This window comes from Emys orbicularis, chromosome 5 (genome assembly GCF_028017835.1).
Source record: "Emys orbicularis isolate rEmyOrb1 chromosome 5, rEmyOrb1.hap1, whole genome shotgun sequence".
NCBI classification, from domain to species: domain Eukaryota; kingdom Metazoa; phylum Chordata; order Testudines; family Emydidae; genus Emys; species Emys orbicularis.
The window spans coordinates 137532320-137558201 of record NC_088687.1 but is presented as its reverse complement, the minus strand read 5'-3'; the positions used below and the strand labels follow the sequence as shown (position 1 = coordinate 137558201).

At 46.1% G+C, this 25882-nt stretch overlaps 1 protein-coding gene across 1 annotated transcript in view; it reads right to left on the bottom strand.

Annotated features, from left to right (window-relative positions):
- RNF24 (ring finger protein 24) overlaps window positions 1-25882 on the bottom strand; it is a 70470-nt gene that overhangs the window by 22926 nt on the left and 21662 nt on the right. The window contains exon 3 of the mRNA XM_065405468.1: window positions 5765-5914. Within this exon, the coding sequence (XP_065261540.1) occupies window positions 5765-5914 (150 nt within the window). The remainder of the gene's footprint in view (window positions 1-5764; window positions 5915-25882) is intronic.

The window sequence follows — 25882 nt, the reverse complement described above, 5'->3', positions numbered from 1 at the left end:
GGAATCGGGTCTTACACATTTTTGTTCTCCAATACCTTCAGTCTGACACCGAGGGGGTGCTGCTTTATCTCCTTTATTTGCAACTCCTAAAACCAAATGCTTGGAAGCAGCCTGATCGTACAGGAAGATATGGAATATGGGAAACATGTACCAAATAACTATGTCACAAGCTCCATCTGTCATTTGCAAAAAGTACTTGTAGCAATGCTGGTTGCTGAAAAAAGTGAAAAATTAGACAATAGGATACTTTGCGTTAGCACCTGAACAAAACCCTGTTTTGGCTCCACAGACTGTGCATTAAAATCAAGCCCTCATGCATCATGCAAGACCTAAATGATCTGGTCCAGTGAGTACCACGGTGTGGTCTAGTCAATACTGCCTCTGTTACTGTTTATTCATATTTATTTTATCCTACCCCAAATGTAGTTTTGTATTAAAATGGTAACTTCATTGCAGAAGTTGCCAGGGAGGTTTTGCAGCTAGGTAGGATATTACTGGGGATTTCGGCACCCAAAAAAGGTGTGGGAGGAGAGTGTGTTTTTGACAAACAAGAGGTAGTTCAAGCTTCTGGCACTGTGAAAGAGATGCCTCTTTTCTTACCCCTTTTGGAGCAGAGGCAGATGGGGTTAATTTTTTTAAGGCGTTTGTATGGAACAGGCAGAGTTTGAATTCCTCATTCTCTATCCATGCAAATCATGACAGCAACTAATTCCCCCACTGCATCCAATGAAGACATACGAGTACATTTGCCTATTTCTACTAAGCTGGTCAACAGTGGAATAGTTACCAATGCTGACATGTAAAGAATTACACCTCAGAGTAAAAACTCTATTGGGACGAAGGGACAGTGCCCACTTCTCTCTGGAGCTATTGTTTTAGACTCTCTGCAGATTCAGGCAAATATCTCTCTACCCAGCTCATGGTTTGAAGGCTATCTTTACAAACATGACAGGTGATCTAATTTTACTTCAAAAATTCAAGCTGAAGTTCTGGAGCACAATCATGCTGCAAATTCAAAGGAGGACAATTGTGGCAATTTACATGGCTGCAAATCAAATCATATACGAGGCCCTGACTAATTTAAGTTGCTCCCGGAAAAAAGGTTTCTCAGGTTCATGCTTATCCTGAAAACAACAAATGGAACTGCTGATTAGGACTATAAGAGAGAGGGAGGCTTTTACAGATTCATGGAGTTTAATGCCAGAAGGGACTAACAGATCATGTAGCCTGTCTGTATCATTCAGTTACTGCTGTACTGAGCCCAGTAACTTGTGTTTGGCTGAAGCATCTCTTCCAGAAAGGCCTCCAGTCTTGATTGGAAGACATCAAGAGATGAAGAATCCACCACTTTCCTTCGTAATTTGTTCCAATGGTTCATCACCCTCTCTGTTAAATTCAAATTAGAAGTTAGGCACAACTTTTGTCTAGCTTCAGTTTGCAGCCATTGGCTCTTGTTATGCCTTTGTCTGCCAGATTGAAGAGCCCTTTAGTACCTAGTATTTCCTCCCTGTGAAGGTACTGATACACTAATCAAGTCACGTCTCAATTTTCATTTTGATAAACTAAATAGATTGGTAGACAAAAACTCAAAAGGTAATATAATGTTTTTAAGTACATCAGAAGCAGGAAGCCTGCTAAACCACCAGTGGGGCCCCTGGATGATCGAGATACAAAAGGAACGCTTAAAGACAATAAAGTCATTGCGGAGAAACTAAATGAATTCTTTGCTTCAGTCTTCATGGCTGAGGATGTTAGGGAGATTCCCAAACCTGAGCCGTCCTTTGTAGGTAACAAATCTGAGGAACTGTCACAGACTCAAGTGTCACTAGAGGAGGTTTTGGAATTAATTGATAAACTTAACAGTAACAAGTCACCGGGACCAGATGGCATTCACCCAAGAGTTCTGAAAGAACTCAAATGTGAAATTGTGGAACTATTAACTATGGTTTGTAACTGGTCCTTTAAATCAGCTTCTGTACACAATGACTGGAAGATAGCTAATGTGATGCCAATATTTAAAAAGGGCTCTAGAGGTGATCCTGGCAATTACAGACCGGTAAGTCTAACGTCAGTACCGGGCAAATTAGTTGAAACAATAGTTAAGAATAAAATTGTCAGACACATAGAAGAACATAAATTGTTGGGCAACAGTCAACACGGTTTCTGTAAAGGGAAATCATGTCTTACTAATCTATTAGAGTTCTTTGAAGCGGTCAACATACATGTGGACCAGGGGGATCCAGTGGACATAGTATACTTAGTTTTCCAGAAAGCCTTTGACAAGGTCCCTCAAAGGCTCTTACGTAAATTAAGTTGTCATGGGATAAGAGGAAAGATCCTTTCATGGATTGAGAACTGGTTAAAAGACAGGGAACAAAGGGTAGGAATAAATGGTAAATTTTCAGAATGGAGGGGCAACTAGTGGTGTTCCCCAAGTGTCAGTCCTAGGACCAATCCTATTCAACTTATTCATAAGTGATCTGGAGAAAGGGGTAAACAGTGAGGTGGCAAAGTTTGCAGATGATACTAAACTGCTCAAGATAGCTAAGACCAAAGCAGATTGTGAAGATTTCACAAAACTAAGTGACTGGGCAACAAAATGGCAAATGAAATTTAATGTGGATAAATGTAAAGTAATGCACATTGGAAAAAATATGATGGGGGCTAATTTAGCTACAACTAATCAGGAAAGAGATCTTGGAGTCATCGTGGATAGTTCTCTGAAGACGTCCACGCAGTGTGCAGCGGCAGTCAAAAAAGCAAACAGGGTGTTAGGAATCATTAAAAAATGGGATAGAGAATAAGAGAGAGAATATCTTAGTACCCTTATATAAACCCATGGTACGCCCACATCTTGAATACTGCGTACAGATGTGGTCTCCTCATCTCAAAAAAGATATAATGGCATTAGAAAAGGTTCAGAGAAGGGCAACTAAAATGATTAGGGGTTTGGAACGGGCCCCATATGAGGAGAGATTAAAGAGGCTAGGACTTTTCATCTTGGAAAAGAGGAGACTAAGGGGGGATACGATAGAGGTATATAAAATCATGAGTGGTGTGGAGAAAGTGAATAAGGAAAAGTTATTTACTTGTTCCCATAATAGAAGAACTAGGGGCCACCAAATGAAATTAATGGGCAGCAGGTTTAAAACAAATAAAAGGAAGTTGTTCTTCACACAGCGCACAGTCAAATTTAAATTAAAATTAAATAAATTTAAATTAATGGAGATAGGATAGCTCCTAGAACTGGAAGGGACCTTGAAAGATCATCGAGTCCAGCCCCCTGCCTTCACTAGCAGGACCAAGTACTGATTTTGCCCCAGATCCCTAGGTGGCCCCCTCAAGGATTGAACTCACAACCCTGGGTTTAGCAGGCCAATGCTCAAACCACTGAGCTATCCCTCCCCCCAGTTCCACAGTCAACTTGTGGAACTCCTTGCCTGAGGAGGTTGTGAAGGGTAGGACTATAACAGGGTTTAAAAGAGAACTGGATAAATTCATGGAGGTTAAGTCCATTAATGGCTATTAGCCAGGATAGGTAAGGAATGGTGTCCCTAGCATCTGTTTGTCAGAGGGTGGAGATGGATGGCAGGATAGAGATCACTTGATCATTATCTGTTAGGTTCACTCCCTCTGGGACACCTGGCATTGGTCACTGTCAGTAGACAGGATACTGGGCTGGATGGACTTTTGGTCTGACCCAGTATGGCCGTTCTTATGTTAACTCTAAGTCTCTCACTGTAAGGCATGTTCTCCAGCTCTCAAATCACTTTTGTGGCTGTTTTCTGCACCCTCTCCAATTTGTCTAGATTTTTTTTTTTGAAAGTACGATCACCAAAACCAGATGTAGTATTCCAGTACTGGTCTAACCAGTGCCGTATATAAAAGTATAGTCATCTCCCTACTCCTACTCACTACTCCGCTGGTTATACATCCAGGGACTGCATTAGCCCTTCTTGCCACAGCATTACACTGGGAGCTCATGTTGAGTTACTTGTCTACCATGACCCAACCTAGATCCTTTTCAGAGTCACCGCTTTCCAGGATACAGTCTTCCATTCTGTAGGCTGTAGATGTGGCCTGCATTCCTTGTTCCTAGATGTATAACTTTGCATTTGGATGTATTAAAATTTGTTGGCTTGGTAAGCTGGTCCCATTCAATCAAGATTGCTCCGTAGGACTGCCCTGTCATCATTATTTACCACTCTGACCATCTTTGAGTCATCCAAAAATTTTATCAGGCTTTGCTTTGGGCAATAGTTATGGAGCTGCAAATATGTGAACGTTACTGAGTGCTCGTACTCTGGTTTTATGATCTAAGGGATATCTATGCTACTGAAACTGCTGTTTTGGACTTTTAGGTATTAAACACAGCAGCCCCACTGCCCCACCCCAGCAGCTATCCAGCCAGTGTAAATAGGGTCAATGGGTCCAGTGTTCACAGCAGCAGAAAGTGCTTCACGCCTGTTGGAACAAGGCATCCAGCAATGGGTGTAGAACCCTGCTGATCTCATCTACGTTAGTCATTTTCAATACCTCCATTTTCAATTCCAGCTTGGGAGAAAGCGTAAAGGTTAGCCTGCTGCGTGACGCTGGGGAACAGACAGAGCCTCTGTCCACAGAAGCCAAAGAGGAGTACGTGCATAAACATAAGAGACGTTATCGAAACAAAAACAGAGAAAGATAATATGCAGAATAGCTGTGTATATGCAGGTTTTCAGCAGGAGTTTTGCAAGGTATCTAAGAAGTGCGTGGGGTGAGGTACAACTGCTGCCAATAAACTGAAATCTTCACAAAGAGATCCTTTGTTCCTGACCACTGAGGAGAGGCAGACACAGCCTTGAATCATGCAGACTGCAGCATGCTGACTTTTCTCTCTCCCCTCTATTGTAGGTTATTTATTTGGCTATGTTTCCATTTTGATCTGGGAGAAATAGTTTTGCCTCACAATTAAATATTCAAACTTCCCAAAACCAGAATGACCTTTACGGACCACATTCATCACTGTTCAGATTAACAAGTCAACTCTGCATCATTAATCTCTAAACTGTGCTGTTGAATGAGCAATTTGTGTACAAAAGCAAACAGGGCAGGTATCAAACATTTCTTAATCACACAGTACATGAGTTAGTCATTAAAGAGAGAGATGCATCGAAATAGTATAAGCAGCAAGCAGAAAAACACTGACGCCAAGAAATCATGCGTTTCCTGCACATTTAAATTACAAAAAAATCCACTTTAAAAGCAGCACAATGTAATTGCTTTCCTTTAGAGTCAACTCTAGAAATGTGCCTGGATCAAATTAGGTACTTACTATATGGGATGGATTTAATATATATGAATGTGTGGGTCTAATACTAAGCCACTGAGCAAATTATTCTACTTAAAAATGGAGAATTAAAATAATTTCATAGGTGATATCCAGTGGTAAAGACCAGACAACACTGCTTACAGTGCCAGATGGGAAGGCAGCACTATGCAAATTTAGTCAAGTAAAGTAAATCATCAATGGATTCATTAAATCTAACATGTCTTGCCGCGCCTATGGAAAATTTTATCATTTAGGTGGAAAAAACCAGTGTTTCGTTTTCTTTGAACGCTACTTAAAAGGGTTCAATCCTAGAAAAGGTTGAGCGCCTCCAGCAAGGTGCTTAACAGTACTCTCCATGCCTGAATGAACCACAGGAAATGTTTGGCACATCACATGACAGGGACCAAACAGATTTCAGTTGGCTTCAGAAAATAGTAATGGTGGTTTATTTACCTGATCAAGTAGCAACAGAAGAGTAAACTAAGGATGAAGACGAATATGGCAGTGCCAAAAACCACAATGTATATATTGAGAGGCAGGTTCTGAAACCCAATGTTCGGCATCCTGAAACTGTAATGCTGGAAATCTGAGCTCATGGATGGGCTGTGAGGAAACAGAAATAAAACACAAGGCTTTTAGTTGCAGTCAGAAGAGACCAAGAATCAAAATCGTGTTAATTTTTAAAGCAATGAATGACAGCTTGAACATTTTAGAAGGAGAGAAATAAAAACGACCATCCTCTTTCCTGGCAAGTAGGTCTCCCCTGCCCTTGGGTGGGTGTCCCAACATTTGACTGTTCCCTGGGACATAAGAGAGAGGAAAGGAAGAGAAATGCTACGTTGGCTAGTTCACCCTCCCACAAGTTTCTTCTCCATGAGCTAAGGTCCTGGTTTAGCAATCCCGATACCAGTTCAGCATTATTGCAGAGCAGACGGACAATAAACCGTAGACAGAACTTTTTCTCCTCCTCATGTGATCATCTTATCCAGTTATTTCCCTTCCGATAAACACACGCAAGTGCTTTAAAAAAAGCCACAGAGTCTCACCACAGGTGTACATTTACACAGTACGTGTTATTGTGGCCAGGGACCATCCATACCTGAAACCTGAACAACCAAGAAAGGAATGTTTAAAGAGCTAAAGGGCCTTGAATTAAGAGGATTTTATTTTTTTTTAAAACAATTGTCGAGACCAGTTCCTCATCTAGTGGAAATTCCCCTCTGAAAACTTCAAGCATGCACATAATTGACTGCTATCCAAACCTGTTCAAATCAACTCTGAGCTGATCCTTGTCTTGGCTCAAGCAAAGCTAGTGTTCCTACTTGAATATGGCATTTCCCTTTTATTTTAGGTGTGGTTTCCTATGCTGCAGTTAGTGTTAGCACGGGGGCGGAGAAGAATGCAAGGAGATTTCAACTAACATATGGCAGAGCCACAGGAAAATTACAAGTGCCATAAAACTGGATTTTATGACTGTCACACGGGTCAGCTAGTGTCTAGCCATGTCAGGCAGACTGGCTCAAAGACAGGTAGTAGACTGTACCCCTCTGTCTAAACCTTCACTGATTCTCCCCGATCATTTGGGGGGGGCTTACTAAAGTGCTGAATCATCTTTGAATAGGCGAGGCTGATTTGGATAGGGCAATGCAGGAGGAGTATGGAAGGAGAAGGCGGCAGACAGCTCAGCTGTCAATTTACCAAGATTCAAGCATGTGACCAAAATCAAGTCCCCACAGAGGGACCAAATTACATTGTATAAGCAGCTGCTTGCAATAATGAGTTTAACATACGATCTCTCCCATGATTTCAGCTTCATATTTCATTACACGGGATGCCAATATTTTACAGTAAGCATAACAGGCAGTATATTGAACGGAGGTAAATCTAGATACAACATGAATAAAAGACCTTATAATCAGGTAAAATAGATTAATTAATGTCTGTACAGTCACTCATGTTATAGTGCTACTAATTAGTGTTTATACAGCAATGTTTGGAAAAGGCTTTGAAATCCTTGGAGACAAGTGCATATTTATTATTGTAACTTACTATAGCCTGTAAACAGCCCTGTTGCAAAAAGACCATGCAAATATTAATTCATCCAGGCTTGCAAAACCCAAATGAACATACATCAGCTCAGGCAAAAAAAAAATGTACCAACTCTACTTAAAAATTAAAAAGAAGATGTTTGCCTGTTAAAATGATTTGCCCAAGGTGAGTGAGTGTGCACAGTTTGCAAGGCTGAATTACCTGCTGTTAGTGTGAAGCTTATTGAAAAATTATCCCTGTTTTACAGATGAAGAAACTGAAGTACAAAGGCAAATGAGTTTTCAAAGGAGGCTCCATTCAGTCCTATTTGTGCATGTTCAAACATTTGTGTGTGCACTCGTAAGTGCTCTTGTTTGTGCACCATCGATGCTACATATAAATCCAAGAGTTACTGGCACTTGCATTTGTGTTTTATTTCCACATCCAAAGTTGCATCTGTACAAATAGCTGTGTTAAATAAAGATCTGACCCTGATTGTCAAAGCAGGAGAATAGAACTTTGGAGCTTTTATCTTTCTAATGCACTTATTCGGCCCTCATCATTTGCCGTATAGGTGCCTATCACCACCTTTGTTAGATAGGGAAGAACTATTATTCCGATTTTATAGATGGGGAACTGAGGCACAGAGAAACACAACTTACCCAGCTCTACTTCAGATACAAGCATTCACATAAAAATTCAAATAGAGTGGCTCTCTTCTAATCAAGAACTGGCCAGTATTACTGGAATTCTGTACCAGAATAGGATATAAATTCAGATGAACTAAGCGGTCATTGTATGAATCTGGGACACTGTACGATTTAAAACAATGACTGAAGAAGACCGGTTCCTGGCACTTCTGGCAGCAGGAAGGGAATCCCAAAAATACAAAAGTGTTGAAAAGGAAAGAGGTGGTGGTCGTCAAATGACCTGGCCTCAATAGGAGTGCCTTGTAAGATAGAGAATATTAATAAAAAACAAACCAGAGGGGGTCTAGTGGACATTTTCAGGATGGGACTTCCACACACTGGAAACCTGTAGGGAGAAGTCCTTGCCCATAGCTCAACTCTGTCTCAGCCTAGGGCTGGTCAGAGAGGAGAAGCTGACCTACCTAAGCTGGCTGGAAGGGACAGGAGGTGAGTCAGTCACTTGAGCACCCCAGGCCTACACCATTAGAGGCTTCACACAAGACACTGAATTTAAAGAACCTGAACAGGGCCCTTCTGGAATAAGCTGTACCAGCAAACCTGAGCTGCAGCTGGTATAAGCTGCTTCCACACTGGAAGAGCTTTGCTGGCACAGTACATCAGTAGAGCTATACTAGCAAAGAGCTGCTAGTGTAGACCTGACCTAAGGCACAGAGATGTGCTGTGATGCAACAGATGCCAAACAGGCAGACAGCAGAGTTTACTGAGGGGAAAAGGGCAGCCCAAGGAAGTGTGTATTATAATGATCCCGCCACCACCCTCAGCACAGTCTAAAACCTCCTGAGCCATTTTCTGGGGTGTGGCGGAAGTCGATTCCCCTCGGCTTGGACTAGCTTCCTCCCTTCGCATATTGATGTAATATAGTCAGACTTCTTTAAGGGATTTGACTTGGTACCACATGACATTTTGATTAAAGAACTTGAATGATTTAAATTAACATGCCACTCATTAAATGGATTAAAAATTGGCCGATAGGTCTCAATGTAACTATAAGCTGAGAACTGTCATTGAGTGGATCTGTTTCTAGTGGGGTCCTGCAGGGATCGATTCTTGGCCCTACACTATTTAACATCTGGAAAAAAACCCACAATCATCACTGATAAAGTTTGCAGATGACAAAAATTGGGGAAGTGGTAAATAATGAAGATGACAGGTCACAGATTTAGAGCGATCTGGATTGCTTGGTAAAGTAGGCACAAGCAAACAATGGGTGTTTTAATACGGCTACATGTAAATGTATACATCTAGAAAAAAAATAATGTAGGCCACACTTACAGGATGAGGGACTCTATCCTGGGAACCAGGGACTCTGAAAAAGATTTGGATGTGGTGGTGGATAATCAGACGAACATGAGCTCCCAGTGTAAGGCTGTGGCCAAAAGAGCTAATGCCGTCCTGGAATGCATAAACAGGGGACTCTCGAGTAGGAAGAGAGGTTGGTTTATCTCTGTATCTGCCACTGGTGTGATCATTGCTGGAATCCTGTGTCCAGTTCTGGTGCCCACTATTCAAGAAGGATGTTGATACATTGGAGAGGGTTCAGAGAAGAGCCACAAGAATGATGAATGGACTAGAAAACATGCCTTATAGTGATAAACTCGAGGGCTCAATCTATTCAACTTAAAGAGAAGGTTAAGGGGTGACTTGATTATAGTCTAAGGCTTTGTCTACACTAGCACTTTTGTCAGTTAAAATTTTTGTCAATCAGGGGTGTGAAAACCCCCTCACCCCTGAGAGAGACACGTTTCACTGACAAAAGTGCCGGTGTGGACAGTGCTATGTTGGTGGGAGATGCTCTCCCGCCGACATAGCTACCATCACTCGTTGGCATAGAGCAGCTACACAAGAGACCTTACAGTGGCGCAGCTACTGAGGTATAGCTGCGCTGCTCTAAGGTCCGTAGTGTAGATATAGCCTAAGTATCTACCTGCTGAACAAATATTTAATAATGGGTTCTTCAATCTAGCAGAGCAAGGTATAACCTGATCCAATGGCAGGAAATTGAAACTATTCAGACTGGAAATAAGGTGTGATTTTTTTTAACAGTGAGTGTAATTAACCATTGGAACAATTTATCAAGAGTTGTGGTGGATTCTCCATCACTGGCAATTCTTAAATCAAGATTGGATTGATTCCATAAGCTCTGCTCTAGGAATGGTTTTGGGGCAGTTCTCTGGCCTGCGTTATGCAGGAGGTCAGACCAGATGATCACAATGGTTCCATCTGGGCCTAGAATCTGAATGAATCTATGAATATGCTCTTTCCTTTTTCAAGGCCATTTCTTCCATTAAACCAGTGGTCCCCAACCTTTCTGTTGCAATAGCATATTCATGTTCCCAGAAGAGTGTGACCAGCCACCGAGATGCTGCCAAGAAGCGGCGCCATCAAGAAGTGTTGCCACCGAAATGCTGCCGAGAAGGAACGGCATTTCGGCAGTGACACTTCTTGGCGTTGCCGCTTCTCGGCGCCATTCTCGCGCTCCTCGGCGGCGGGTCGTCCGGTGGAAGCGCTCCCTTGTCACTAGGAGGGTGCACATAAATGCCATGGCGCCCGCGGGGCACTGTGTTGGGGACCACTGCATTAAACCATCCTCTGCTGATCTCATTGTGGTTTCCTCCTTGCATGTGAGCCACTGTTACCTGCCTGGTATTTACAGGATTTATACTACCCACTTTCAGAGCAAGGAACCATGGCCTTCTACCTGTTTTGAAAGCACTGTATACTTTTATGTACCTCTATAAACAGTAATTAGGTAGATAGCTGTGCATGTATTGTACAACGTATAAGCTTAGTTTTCATGGGAAATGAAAAATCCACCAAAAGAATGAGCGCGCAGAACGCTACCCTTCATTTAGGTTGCCTGCCCTCACCCGTGTAAGAGCTATGGAACGAGATCATTTATATGGATTTTTTACTGAAACCCTGCATAACAGTTCTTCTAATATGTGCTACCATCAATCTTATTTGGGATTTGCATCACCTTCAAACTTGGCTCTGGTTTATTTTCACTAATACCCCCCACTGAGTAACAAAGGTGTCTCTACAACTTTAAAATTACCTTTCATGCTGTAATATTGCTGTGTTCTCTCTCTCTCACTGGCTTCAGTTCCATAAGATAGTAGTTAAGAGTTTTCATGGTAATTTCTGGTAACTTCTAAGCTTGATTAAAATCCTTGGAGATCAGTATATGCACCAAAAGAGCATCTGAGCCAAAGCAGAAATGCTCCAATAACCTCGGAGTCTAGAAGCTTGTATACACCCTTAAAGCCACTTTTCGGGTACTGCTTATAACACAATTGTCTGAGGCTTGGTCTCTTTCAAATGGAATTAGCTATCTAGTGACAGCTATGTTTTTTTTTGTTTTTTTTTGGAAATCAAAAGCCCAAACCCATTTTCCTTGTTTAGACACAGTTAATACAGTTTGGTCTTGCAGTCTGACTTTGGGGTTTTTAACATGTGTCCCTGAACTGGGCTACTGCAGCCTTGTTTGGTCAAAGGCTGTAGCATGGATCAAGGATTCTGTTAAAACTCAATTTAATCACGTTTACATTGCAAGGGGGAAACCATGTTGTAACCATTTTAGGGTGTATGTTGTAACTGGATCCCCATGCTAGCTATAGTGTATATGGGATCTAAGGCAAAAGAAAGGAAATTTCTAGTTAAAGTCAAAGTCAACACGCCAACCTGACCCTCCCTTTGTGGTATAACAAGGACAAACAAAATAGCCACACATGTATTGTAGGGAGTTCCAAACAATGTTTATCACAACTAGATAAGGATAGTGTTACAGTTTTCCTCCTCGTGTCAAATTAAGCAGGCTCTTAATGCTAATTGTTAGTTTTCAGTGTGAAAAGCTAACACAACAAAGTGGGTAATGCAACTTCCCCCTCCTCCTTAAGAAAGGAGTTTCAGAAGGATGCATCTTCTCCTGTGTTATTACAGATACACTTTCAACAATATTGCAGAAGCAGCAGCGTTAAACAAACGGTTACGTAAACCGAAAGCTTCCCGTATGTCGATCTTGCCCCATCTGTCCACTTCGTTTTTTTATTGAACACTATTTATAAGTATTACTTCCTTCACCCATCATATGCTATGCATCACTTCTTAGGGCTTGTCTACACCACCCAGCCTTGTCGCTAAAAGTCAGCGTATGTAAATGCTCTTTGTCGGTACTTTGTTGGCACTTTTGCCGACAAAATACTTCCAGCCCTGCGAGCGGCGTTAGCTTTGTCGGCAGAACGCATTCACACTGCGACTTGCATAGGCAAAACTTTTGTCTTTCGTGCGGGGGCTTTTTAAAGTATCTGTGAAGACAAAAGTTTTGTCGACGACATCGCAGAGTAGACATACCCTTACTTTTATCCAGTGAATTGGCTGCGTTTTAACTCACATTCTGAAATAAATACACAAACAAAAGCATTGGGAGCAATTCTTCATCCTTTGGCTAGTGCTTTGAATTTTGTTGTGTTCAGAGATTACGTTATCCAGTGTATATGCCATGGTCTTTTATATTCATGACCTTTGGTATCAGATTAACTACAGAAACTCAGTTAAAGCAACATTCTTCAGAACAGGAAGTGAAAAGGCAGTTTATTAACCGCTAAAGAAAAAAAGTTGGGCAGAGTCTTAAATATCTGATCCACTAAGTCACTCCTTCCTTACATGAGGTAACACAAACCAACCAATACACTTTTTTCAGGTAAGTGGGTCTAAACTGACTATTAACCCCCACAAACTATCCTAATTAAACCAAATGGGGACCTGTCACCCTTCAATCAGATAATAGGGCTTATCATATAGCCTTTACTCAAGTCATCAGTTCCACTTAAATCAATGAACTGCCTTGAGGCATACTGATGGAAGTGGAAGTAAACTTGCCTGGGTGCTGACCACGCTGTGCATGTCCTATGAACAGGCTTCACCGGATTCAAAATAAATCATTAGTTGCCAGTAAACACTGATTTCACCTGACACACTGAATTGACGAAAAAAATATCTATTGGTAATAGTCTGCAAGCGCAGACAGGGCCGGCTCTGGCTTTTTTGCCGCCACACGCAAAAAAGCCTCCGGCCGCCCCCCCCCCGCGCGGCAGGGGAGGGCGCCGAGCCCGGCCGGGGCTCCGCTCTCCCCGGCGGCCGGAGCACCGGGGGGAGGGCGGCGAGCCCGGTCGTGGCCCCGCTCTCCCCAGAGCCGGAGCGCCGCGCCGCCCCCCTCCAGGTGCCGCCCCAAGCACAAGCTTGGTGGGCTGGTGCCTGGAGCCGGCCCTGAGCGCAGATTCCCCTGCACCTTGTGCCTGCAGGGATCTGGTGCCACCCGCTGCGCAGAGAGTCCCCTGCAGCACCGCTGTGACACTGAACGTTTATTAAAAAAAACAAAAGGTTTAAAAAAAACCTGATATAACTCTTGAATTTACACAAAACAAAACTGGAATTCTGCCAAGCCTATCTATAAGTAAGAAAAGGACTTCAGACTCTAGGACTGTCAGTCCAACACTTTTCACAGCATAAAATTAATTCAGCAATAAAATACATTTAACTCTTGCCACATTGGGGTTAACCTGGCAAGTTAATTTTTTTCTTCTATTCCATAACTTAACATAAAGACATGAGAGATAAAAGTGTCAAGTAAAAACCATTAAGGTTAGACTGAAAATATTCTGCATGAGATTCAGGAAACAAACAGCTTTAAAAAAAACCAACGAGGAGTCCGGTGGCACTTTAAAGGCTAACAGATTTATTTGGGCAAAAATCCCACTTTACTTTTTTACCCACAAAAGCTTCTGCCCAAATAAATCTGTTAGTCTTTACAGTGCCACCGGACTCCTCGTTGTTTTTGTGGATACAGACTAACACGGCTACCTCGCTGATAAATAGCTTTAAGGGGCTTTGTATAAACTGACAGATTTTTAAACAGTTGGGCCCTTCTTTTAACTTGTATTTCAGTCTATTTCACAGATCTATGAAGCAGCAGCCAAAAAGATAGTGTTTTTTTTTTTTTTTTTTTAAATTTTGATGAAAAATAAACGTGTCTTTTTGCTTCTGTCCCTATTCGGAAGTGCTTTGCTTAATGTGGAGAACTCCATTCCCTATCCCAGGCACCTTCCTTCCAGACACATCAGATCCTTCACTATTCATGGAAGGAATATTCGATGGGAAGCCAATGGAGAAGGTGGTCAGACACCCAGAGAGAAACTGTAAAATAAGCAGAGATTGTCAAAAAGGTTTTCTATTCTAGGGTAATCAAATAAGTGCAGTAGGAAGGGATGAGAGTGTCCTGATGTACCCTCTTCTCCATAACGAGGGAAGATGATCTGGGCCTAGGAAAAAGCAAGTGTAATGACGAAGGATTTGAGATAGCATAGCGTGCATTCAACATGCTCTAGACTAGAGTCTAGATCTTGCATCGTTTGTTGCTCCTTGTATGCCAGAGCAAGCGACAACCTTGCAAGTGTACAAGAGGGGCTGTTTTGAGGAAAGGAGTTGAGGCAGGAGCAACAGTGAAATACAGGAGGGGTTGGGGATGTCTCTCATTAGGGAGGGCAAATGGCACTGAGAGGGTAGTACAGGAATTATACTCAAGGAGAAAAGGAGATTTTTGCACCAGTGCCCATGGGTAAGAAACCAGAATGGGGTAGAATCTGCTCCCCCAGATCATGATAGGGCACCAACCGAACTGAATGAAAAATAGCCAGGGCAACTATGCCACTGGTATTTGAGCATGTGTGTGTGGGTATGGGGAAGGCAACTAAAAACTCAGCTTCAAATAGATTATTCGAAAAATCAATTGGCCGATGTGAGAATTTGGAATGCAATTCTGTTCAAAGCTGAATTTCTGTATGGCTCTAATTGCCACTGCCTCCAACAGAAGAATATGGACAGAAAACAAACTCTTACAGGATGAGGAAGGGACATCAGACGGTAGCACAAAGATGACATTTGGACTGGAAAATTAGGAGAAGCCATAGTACAATAGCTTCCAGAGGCCCTAATAAAGATCAGGGTCCCATTGTGCTTGGCTCTGTACTAACACATTATAAGGAGCAGCTTACAGTTGTAGCCCAGATCCCGCCATCAGATTTGAATGCATGGCCCTTTACACTGGCAGGGAGCCTGGAACATTTTAAACACTAGATCCATACTGAATAGGGAATTAAAACCCTCCATGTAAATTGCCAGTTCACACATTTCAGCTGAGATAATGTGAATTAAAACCAGGGGATTAATGCACTAAAACAGAAAGTGTCTAGTTCAGAACTAACGTCTTCTCTCCTCTTTTATTACACAATTAAATGAGTCAGACATGCCAGGGTTTAGCTCTGGGACATAGGCCTATTTCTTTGTCACTTACAAAACCAATTATATTAAAGTACGTACGAGTTAATGCAACATTAAGGTTAAAAATGTAAAAAGCAAGTTACAAGACCCACAGTAACATGCATTTGCCAGCTTTGCTCACATATACTTTTGATTACAAATTGGACTATTAAAGATGAACTTGGCCATTTTGTATATTTAGGTCCATTTCTATAATAGTGCCACTATAGTCAATGAAATCACATTAGCCATGAATTTGGCCCACTGTGTGTAATGCCATCAAGATAACACTAGTATGAGAACTCAACATTTTAATTTCCTAATTTCAACATGTGAATTCAAACGGTATGTTATTCATCTGGTTTATATTTATTAAACAAGAAAGAAACTGCTTGGCTTAATGCCATTACACAAATAGCCCACGTAAGCTCTCTGGATCATACTGGACTTTAGTGAATGGGTTGGGTGAGGAGAAAGCTCATGCCTTGGCTGTCGGTGGATGGAGACAGTTCTCAGCATCAGTGGGTTAAAAGGGTAGCAATGCATCACTTTGTATTGTGACAGTTCTATCTTAGCAATGGGAAAAGACAGAAATAGAATGTTTTTAAACAGAAGCTTAGCATTTGTGGGAAACTGGAATGCAACTATTCCCTCCCCACCTCCCCAAGCAATTTTATTCTGCCCTCGGTGTTAAGACAGATTTGGGAGAGGATTTTTTTGGGGGGGCATAAGTGCATGTGTGCAACATTCACAATCTCCTTGTGCACATTGTCCCTCCAAGTCTCCTGGTTAGGTGGTCAGAGAATGTGCACTTTTCCTAGCACCCCAGCAATCTAATGAAATGGGTGTGGCTTCAATAGACGGCTAAAACGTAATACATTCCCAGGAAGCATGTTCAGAAATGTTTTCATTGATTCATTGATTTTAAGGTCAGATGGGATGTGACAGCACCTGGTAAGGGTTCCCCTGAGGGTCACTCTACAGGCTGCTAATTTTAGGGTGACCAGACAGCAAATGTTAAAAATCGGGACGGGGTGGGGGTGATAGAAGCCAATATAAGAAAAAGACCCAAAAATCGGGACTGTCCCTATAAAATAGGGACAACTGGTCGCCCTAGCTAATTTGGGCCCACATGCTGGGCTCATGTGCACTCAAGTTTCCTGAGTCCAAGGAAAGCCCAGGCACTGCCTCCGGCTTTGGGTCTCTAGGCACACTCTTGGGGTGCAGATCCTCCTAGAACCCCCTCCTGAGAGCTGAGATCCACATCCCCACTGGGACTAGTGCCAGCCCCTCCTCAACTCCCCAGTGGCTTAAGCCCACTTTCCCAGAACTCCAACATTGTGGGCCCTATGACTTACGGCTTACCCCTTCTGGAAGGTGTGATAGTTGAAGCACGTAACACACAGAGGTTTGGAAGCTTTGCAAAGTCTATCACTCTTTGTGTATTTCTCATGCTATCTAAAATAGATCCAGACAACAGAACACCTATATCCATTTCCCTGCCTTGGTTTCCTCACCACTCTTGAGTGAGCGTTTTTTAGGCCAGACTCCAGAATCTTTTCACTCCCACTTCCCTCCTGCTGCTTCTGATCTCTTCTCTCTGCTGCTAAAATGGCTGGTAAGATCCACCTCATCCGGTGATCAGAGTCCTCCACCACGTGATCTGAGTCCTCCACCACGTGATCTGTTATGTTACCTTCCCTGGGGAGGTTCAGACTTGAGAAACTGGTTTGCCCTGGGCAGTAACCAACCCTCTCCTATGGCTTCCATGTGAATAGAGGACCATCAAGGTTTAATGACCCTCCATTGTATCACCTTGGAATTTCACTGGAACATGGAGGTAGAAAAACAGAAGGCAGACAAGCCCTATATTCAAAATGGAGTCTGCAGTCTGATAGATATATGCATAGCCTCTCCCCAGTAATAAACAGAATTCATAAGCTGTACTTAGATTCCCCAAATCAACAAGAGACCATTAGAACAGGCCTGCACAACACGCGGCCCGCGGGCCGCATGCGGCCCGCGTGGGCCCACTGTGCGGCCCGCGGGCAAGCGGTGGGGGGCGGTTTCCGGGTTCACCCCCTGCCCGGGGGGCCCGACCTCACAGCCCCGCGCGCTGCGCTCTGACTGCCCTGACAGTCAGAAGCGCGGCTGCCGGGTTCGCCCCCTGCCGGGGGGGGGGGGCGACCTCAGCCCCGCGCGCCGCGCTCTGACTGCCCTGACAGTCAGAAGCGCGGGGCAGGGGGCGAACCCGGCAGCCGCGCTTCTGACTGTCAGGGCAGTCAGAGCGCGGTGCGCGGGGCTGAGGTCGCCCCCCCGCGGGCAGGGGGCGAACCCGGCAGCTGCGCTTCTGACTGTCAGGGCAGTCAGAGCGCGGCGCGCGGGGCTGAGGTCGCCCCCCCCCCCGCGCTCTGACTGCCCTGACTGTCAGAAGCGCGGCTGCCGGGTTCGCCCCCTGCCCACGGGGGGGCGACCTCAGCCCCGCGCACCGCGCTCTGACTGCCCTGACAGTCAGAAGCGCGGCTGCCGGGTTCGCCCCCTGCCCCGCGCTTCTGACTGTCAGGGCAGTCAGAGCGCGGCGCGCGGGGCTGAGGTCGCCCCCCCTCCCCCCCCGCCGGCAGGGGGCGAACCCGGCAGCCGCGCTTCTGACTGTCAGGGCAGTCAGAGCGCGGTGCGCGGGGCTGAGGTCGCCCCCCCCCCCCCCCCCGCGGGCAGGGGGCGAACCCGGCAGCCGCGCTTCTGACTGTCAGGGTAGTCAGAGCGCGGCGCGCGGGGGGGGGGGGCGACTTCAGCCCCGCGCGCCGCGCTCTGACTGCCCTGACAGTCAGAAGCGCGGCTGCCGGGTTCGCCCCCTGCCCCGTGCTTCTGACTGTCAGGGCAGTCAGAGCGCGGCGCGCGGGGCTGTGAGGTCGGCCCCCCGGGCAGGGGGTGAACTCGGAAACTGCCCCCCACCGCGGGCTGTGAGGTCGCCCCCCCCCCCCCCCCGCACACGCGTCACCATCTCCCGCGCCTCCTGCCTGGTGTCCAGCGTCACTTCCGGGGCTGCTGAGGCGGGAAGCGCTGGCTGGGCACGAGGCAGACCTGGTAAGTCCGAGCGAGGGGGGAGGCATCCGGCCTGGGCTCTAGCCGCAGCTCACGGGGGCTGGGGTCAGGGGGATGTCCGGGTCAGGGGGATGTCCAGCTCAGAGGGGCTGGGCTCAGAGCTAGGGGTCAGGGCTGCGGGGGGATGGGGTCGGGGGGGGTGTCTGGCTCAGAGGGGCTGTGCTCGGAGCTGGGGGTCAGGGCTGCTGGGGGATGGGGTCGGGGGGTGCTTAGCTCAGAGGGGCTGGGCTCGGAGCTAGGGGTCAGGGCCGGGGGGGGGCTGGGTTCAGGGGGTGTCCGGCTCAGAGGGGCTGTGCTCGGAGCTGGGGGTCAGGGCTGCTGGGGGATGGGGTCGGGGGGTGCTTAGCTCAGAGGGGCTGGGCTCGGAGCTAGGGGTCAGGGCTGGGGGGGGGGCTGGGGTCAGGGGGTGTCCGGCTCAGAGGAGCTGTGCTCGGAGCTGGGGGTCAGGGCTGCTGGGGGATGGGGTCGGGGGCTGCTCAGCTCACAGGGGCTGTGCTCGGAGCTGGGGGTCAGGGCTGGGGGGGGATGCCCAGCTCAGAGAGCCTTACCATGCTGCTAACCCCCGCCTCCCCCGTCTCCCAGAGCCTCAGCGCGCCGCGTCCAGGAGCGGCCCTGGACAGCGCTGCAGCGGCCTGGCTCCAGCGGGACGTGAGCTCCCGCTTCAGCTCGCAGCCCCGCCCTCTTACCACACGGCTCTGAGCGGGAGGAGCTCAGGCCTCTCTGGAGCAGCGCCGCTGCAGCGCTGTCCAGGGCTGCTCCTGGACGCGGCGCTAGGATGACCAGACGTCCCGATTTTATCGGGACTGTCCTGATATTTGCTTGTTTGTCCCGCGTCCTGAACGATGTTCGGTCGGGACACTGGACAAAAACAATTTTGCCCTCTGCTCCGGCGCACAGGCGGAGCCCAGAGGGGCTCTCACCCCCCCCCCCGCCCCACTCCGCCTCCTCCTTCCCCCATTGGATCTCTCCCCAAATCCCTGCCCCCTGCCCCGCCCCCTCACTGCCCCATTGGATCCCGAGCCGGGCCTGGGGAGGAGATGCCCCTGTGCAGCAGCCTGGGCACACGGGCCATGGCCGGCCGGGGCCGGGAGCGCTGCAGTGCAGCGCGGCGGCTGCTCCAGCCCTGCAGCCCACGGGGCAGCACGGTGCGTCCGGGGGCAGCGCGGAGCGGGCAGGGCCCGGGTGGGCGGCGCGGCCCGGGGGTGTGGGCCACCCATCAGAGACACGCGGCGGAGAGGGGCTGCCGGGGCGAGACTTGTCCCAGGCGGGGCGGCCGCCGTACAGGGGCGAGGAGCCGGTCAGGGTCCCCCAAACCGATAAACTTCCCCGCCGCTGCCGGGGAGCCCCGCACCTCTCCCGCTCGGCTGCGCTCCAGCGGGCCGGGGGGCCAGAGGCTCCGCGGGGAAGGCAGCTAATGCCCCCGGACCCTCCAACGGCTGGATGAGCTAATTCCCGAGAAGACCAGCAGGAGGCGACGCCGGGGTGAGTCCTGCTTGCTTACACGGGGGCTGGGCGGCGCTGGGGGGGGGGGAGATGGGGTTCGGCGGGGCTGGGTGGCGCGGGGGGGGGGGGGGGCGTTTCAGTACGGCCGGGGGGTTTCGGCCCTCGGCTATTTTCTTTGGAGTAATATGGCCCTCGCCGCTTTACGAGTTGTGCAGGCCTGCATTAGAACAAACTACTTATAACTTAATTCACTCCCCCTCCACTGAAACTTAGTAAAAGACTTTGGTCTTGTCTGTATTCAAAGTTGCATCAATTTAACTAAAGGTATGATTTGAAGCTGGTTTAAGCTACAGGGGAGCAAAACCCTGTAAGTCAGGTTTAAACTGAATTCAGAGACCCTGGGGGTTTTTCACCTCTGCAGTATGGGGAACAGGTCACTTGCTGGTTTGAACTAGAATGAATGGTGGATTCCCTGTAACTTGAAGTCTTTAAAATCAAGATTTGAGGACTTGCCATGAGGTTGTGGGCCTATCACAGAAGTGGGTGGGTGAGGTTCTGTGACCTGTGATGTGCAGGTCAGACTAGATCAGGAGTGGGCAAATTTTTGGGCCCTAGAGCCACATCTGGATGGGGAAATTGTATGCAGGCCCATGAATGTAGGGCTGGGGCAGGGGGTTGGGGTGTGGGAGGGGGTGCAGGATACGGGAGGGGGTGTGGTGTGCAGGAAGGGGCTCAGGGCAACGGTTGGGGTGCAGGAGGGATCAGGGCCGCCCAGAGGGGGGGCAAGTGGGGCAATTTGCCCCAGACCCCGCAGGGGCCCCCCCGAGAATATAGTACTGCAACTTTTTTTAATGGAAGGGCCCCCCAAAATTGCTTTGCCCCAGGCCCCCTGAATCCTCTGGGTGGCCCTGGGAGGGATGTGGGGTGCAGCAGGGAGCTCAGGGCAGGGGGTTGGGGTGTGGGCTCCAGCCTGGTGCCACTTACCTCGAGCGGCTCCGGGGTGGCAGAGGAGAACAGCGGGGCTAAGGCAGGCTCCCTGCCTGCCCTGGCCTCGCGCCTGGAAGTGGCCAGCATGTCTGTCAGTGGCTCCTGGGGGTGGGGTGGGGTAGGCGGCTCCGCCACACGCTGCCCTCGCCTGTGGGTACCACCCCCAAAGCTCTCATTGGCCACTGTTCCCCGTTTCTGGCCAATGGGAGCTGCGTGGGGGTGGGGCGGTGCCTGCAGCTGAGGGAAGTGCACAGAGCCTTCTGCCCCCTCCCCCCCCAGGGCCGCAGGGACGTGGTACCAGCTGCTTCCAGGAGCCGCGCAGGGCTGGCAGGGAGCCTGCCTTAGCCCCGCTGTGCCACGGGGCTGGCAATACCGCAGGCTGGATTGAAAGTCCTGATGGGCCGGATCCGGCCCGCGGACCGTAGTTTGCCTCCCCTGGACTAGATGGTTATGATGGTCCCTTCTGACCTTAAAGTCCATAAGCCCTCTCAGGCTTTCGTACTGGTTTATCTAAATCAGTTGTTAACTCAAATTTAAACCGGTGGCAACTTTGAATATAGACAAAGCCCTATCCAAATACTTAGAGGTATGCATTCAGCCATGAGATACGATTATTTTATTCATTTGATATATACATACAATCATCATAAAATCCTCACCAGGTGCACATGTCTAAACTGAATTCCACGTGATCTTTTGCGCACTGTAGAAAACAGCAAAAAAAACCCTAAAAACTATTTTTAAAGCTGACCCTCATCCCCGACCCAAACAGCTGAATGGAATTTCCTCAAACTTCTCCTCTGTTTGAAAGCCAAGCCTGGGCCACTTCAACCCAAGGGGAACATTTTGGAGCAAATTATGAGCACATGCAAAGGGGAGGTTATATCTGTGAAAAGTTAAGGCGAGAATCTTCAATCATAAAAGCTATAATAGAAAGTTACTCTGCAATTGTTACATACTTCTTTGGGGAAAAGGCTCTTTGCCAGCAAATGCCAAACCATGGGCCAAGAACGCACTTTGTGTTTCATTTAAAGAAGTAGGGGAAAGTTAGCAGCATCTGTTCCAGCTGTGAGTAATTTAAAAAAAAAAATTAAACACTAGAGCAAAGGGGAAAGAGATGGGGAAAAGGAGTGGAGAGAAAAACATGACACTTGTTTCCATTTTCATATTCTGTAATTTTATAATAGGCTCTGGAAACACAGCCTAAAGAAAAAGGACGTTTCCACAATATATACATATACACATTTGCTAGGAGATCCTGATTAACTGGCTGCCTGGGATGTATCTATTTGCTCAGAGTCCAGCCAAGATGTTTAACGTAATGTACTGCACCAACATGCTCTCATTAATCAATGCTAAAACACTATCCTGTTCCCTCCCAAATGAATCTGAGACTAGTTCCTTTCAAGAATATGTCTTATTAAAAGCAATCTACAATAATAATGAAGATAAATATATAGAAAACCACATAGGTTACAAGAGTGACAGATTTTGCAAGCATCTGAATATCCTGTCTCATTCAAGAGCAAGACAATATTAGTAGCTAGTGCATACTGTTATGGAAATTCCCTTAATTACAATATTGTCCATGAAAATAATAATAGCCAAAGAAAGAAAGGGGTACTATTTATCCCCAGCCAGTCTGATACACATGGGAATTTGTGCAAAGTGGTAACATGAACTATGAGTAACAGACTGGCTAAGAGCACATGTCCAGATCACACTATTTCAGTACCAGCTAGCTATCTGGAATCAGGTTTGCTTCTCTTGTAGTTACCAGCTCTGTCTTTTTGACTACATGAATTAAACATAAACCAGCTACTTTAATCAGATTCACAGAATCAAGGAAATTCAGAATAAAATGTATGGCAGACAATGGCCGAAACAAGAATATTAATAATCTTAATAAAATAATCGAGTGTTATATTTTATATAGTGCCAATATATTATCGAATTAATGGTGTTAAAAACACCATAAGATGGTACAAACTTATCCGAGACAATGTTAAACACTTGTAAATTCATGAATAAGGAATACTGCTTTAGTGACACAATTTTTGGCAAACTGACCTGTATTTCCCTCCACCTGTTTGTTTTATCCACACAGATTTGGGGCAGGTAACTCTGTTATATGTTTGTATGGTGTCTGCCAAAATGAGGCCCTGGCTTCTAGGCGCTATTGTAATGCAAATAAATTATAATAAAGATTCACCATGCCATCTTGGTACCAAAATTACCTCTCCAGAAACAGGAGAGATTAGAATAAGTGTACTGCTTTACTGTGATTTATTACATCTTGATAAGTTTTAACTTCCTATGTTATATTAATTCATTCACAACTTGGTCAACAAAATAATCTGAAATTTTAATTAATAAAATTACATTTATAAGGCGCATTGAGCTACTACTACTACTATTTTTGCTAAGCAACCTAAAATTCAATGAGTTTGAGAAATATGGTATAATTAAAGTTACTTAACTAGTGTGTGTTTGTGCTCACAAAAAGCTGAAACTCCATCTGTAACCCTATTATTTCTTGGAATTGTGGCAACTCAGAACTGCTCCTGGTCTAATATACATACATACATACACACACACACCACTGAAATATATCGAGGAAGTACAATACAAGAGAAACAGATAAGGGCATAGGACCAAGTTAAGATATGGGATAGGAGTAATTTCCATGCAAGTTACACCTACTTCTGCCAAGTTGGAATTTGGCCCAGCATGTACATAACTGGAGGCCAAGACACTGATCTGGTGTTGAAATGGTGATTCAGGAGGTAGCACTCTGCCCTCAGTCACTAGTATATAAATCCTACACTATGAGGTTGCTATGCTGATGGATGTTCCATGCTGCAGATGAGACACAAAACCAAAGTCTAATGACCACCAGTGGTCATTAAAGATCCTATGGAGCTTTTGGCAAGAATATGGATGTTAGAAAGGAAGCATGATAGAGCAGCTGCAATGGTGAAATGGAAACAACTATTAGCATCACTCGTGTCCTGGTCAAATTCCAAACCTACATAAAATCCCCTTCCACTTTCAATTGCTTATGACTTTCTTCAATTTCTGCCTAACCATTAAGCAGGGCTGCTGTGTGCCGTTAAGGACTTCCCACGTCCCACCCTAGAAGGGTCGTATATCCCTTGCCTACTCCCTAAGGAAGTTGCAACGCTTAATTCATGTTTTCAAAGCACAAATTCTTGGATAGAAGACAGTAAAAAATAAAAAGCACACTTTGTTCCAACACAAAGGCATTTGTCCTCAGGGAAGACTAAGTCTATGACAAACCTGAACATTTTACAGTAAAGCAATGTACGTTACCTAAGAGTAAGAAATGAGCCCAAAAAAATCTTTTGCAAAGTGGAAAAAAATTTCCACATCCTGCTAACTCCTAATGGCCAAGTGGAATTTTACTCAACTTAAAAAAAAATAAATAATAATAAAAAAAAAAAAAAAAAATTCACCTTTGAAATGAAAAAACTTGCAGCCCAGAGCAGGGGTTCTCAACCTTCTTCTTTATGAGACCCCCCACCCCACCCCAAACATACTACAAAAAATTCAGGGCCCAGCTGGGGGGCCTCAGGGCTCCTGGCTTCAGCCACCGGGTGTATGCATGTGTGTGGCAGAGGGGGATGGCAACTTGGGGCTCCAGGCCAGGGGAGGCTCAGGTTTCTACCCTGTGAGGCACTGGGGGGCTCAGGGCTTTAGATCCAAGGGGACCACTGGGGCTCGGGGCTCCCATGGCTCCGCTCCCGACTTCAGCCCCACAGGGGGCGCCGGGACTCAGGGCTTCAGCCCCACAGGGGGCACCGGGACTCAGGGCTTCAGCCCTGTGGCTCTGCTCCCGACTTCAGCCCTGCTGGGGCGCCAGAATTGGGGGCTTCAGCCTGAGGCTCTGCTCCTGGTTTCATCCCTGTGGGGATGCTGGGACTCGAGGCCCCGCAGCCCCCTGAAGCCAGCTCGCGGACCTCCAAGGGGCCACGGACCCCTGGTTGAGAACCACTGGCCTAGGTGGTGTTTTTTTGCAGAAAGCTGTAAGCACTAGAGAAAGAGTGGTTTGTAATTCAAGTTTCTATTATAGAGTGGCTACTTCAACACTATACAATATCACATCCAAAAATGTTTAATTTTCTTTTATGTCACAAAGTCAAGCACTCAATAGGAAATGGCAGAATTAAGATTCCTGTGTGGCCTTAATTCAGTCCCCATGTGTATAAGCATGATACTATCTTTGATTACATGATCATACGGAAAATTTCAGACTGAATGGCTAAAGATAGCAAAAAGTCATAAGCAGTTCAAAACAGAGTCTTATAATGGAAAGCATCAGGCAACCTTAACTCTACGTGGCACTATCAGCTCTGCCTGTAATACATGGCAAGAGCAGTTAACTCCTGTTATTTACGTTAGAAGATAATTGTCAAGTTTGAGTATCAGAGGGGTAGCCATGTTAGTCTGGATCTGTAAAAAGCGACAGAGTCCTGTGGCACCTTATAGACTAACAGACGTATTGGAGCATAAGCTTTCGCGTCTGACGAAGTGGGTATTCACCCATGAAAGCTTATGCTCCAATACGTCTGTTAGTCTATAAGGTGCCACAGGACTCTGTCGCTTTTTATCTAGTTTGAGGAATTGGTTAAATGTACCTTTAAATGTGAAGGAATTTGTGCTAAGAGTGGCATGGAAATAAATGCAGAAAATAGGTCATCTCTAGTTTTCATTAGTTCAAGTACCTTCATCCAGTGCTTGTTAGGAAGGCAGGCCACAGTCCGCTCAGGGCTGATTTAACATTTTACAGAGGAAAAAAAATCAAAAGAACCTTCTAACCAGTCTAAAATAGTGAGGAAATGAAGTTCAAAACAAAGTAAAACATTCTTCTTTCATGATGTGCTTGGACTGGACTGAAGCAGAAATGAGAAATGGAAGTGATTCATTAGGTCATTTTGTCCATCCTCTCGCCAGTGGTTTCAAAGGA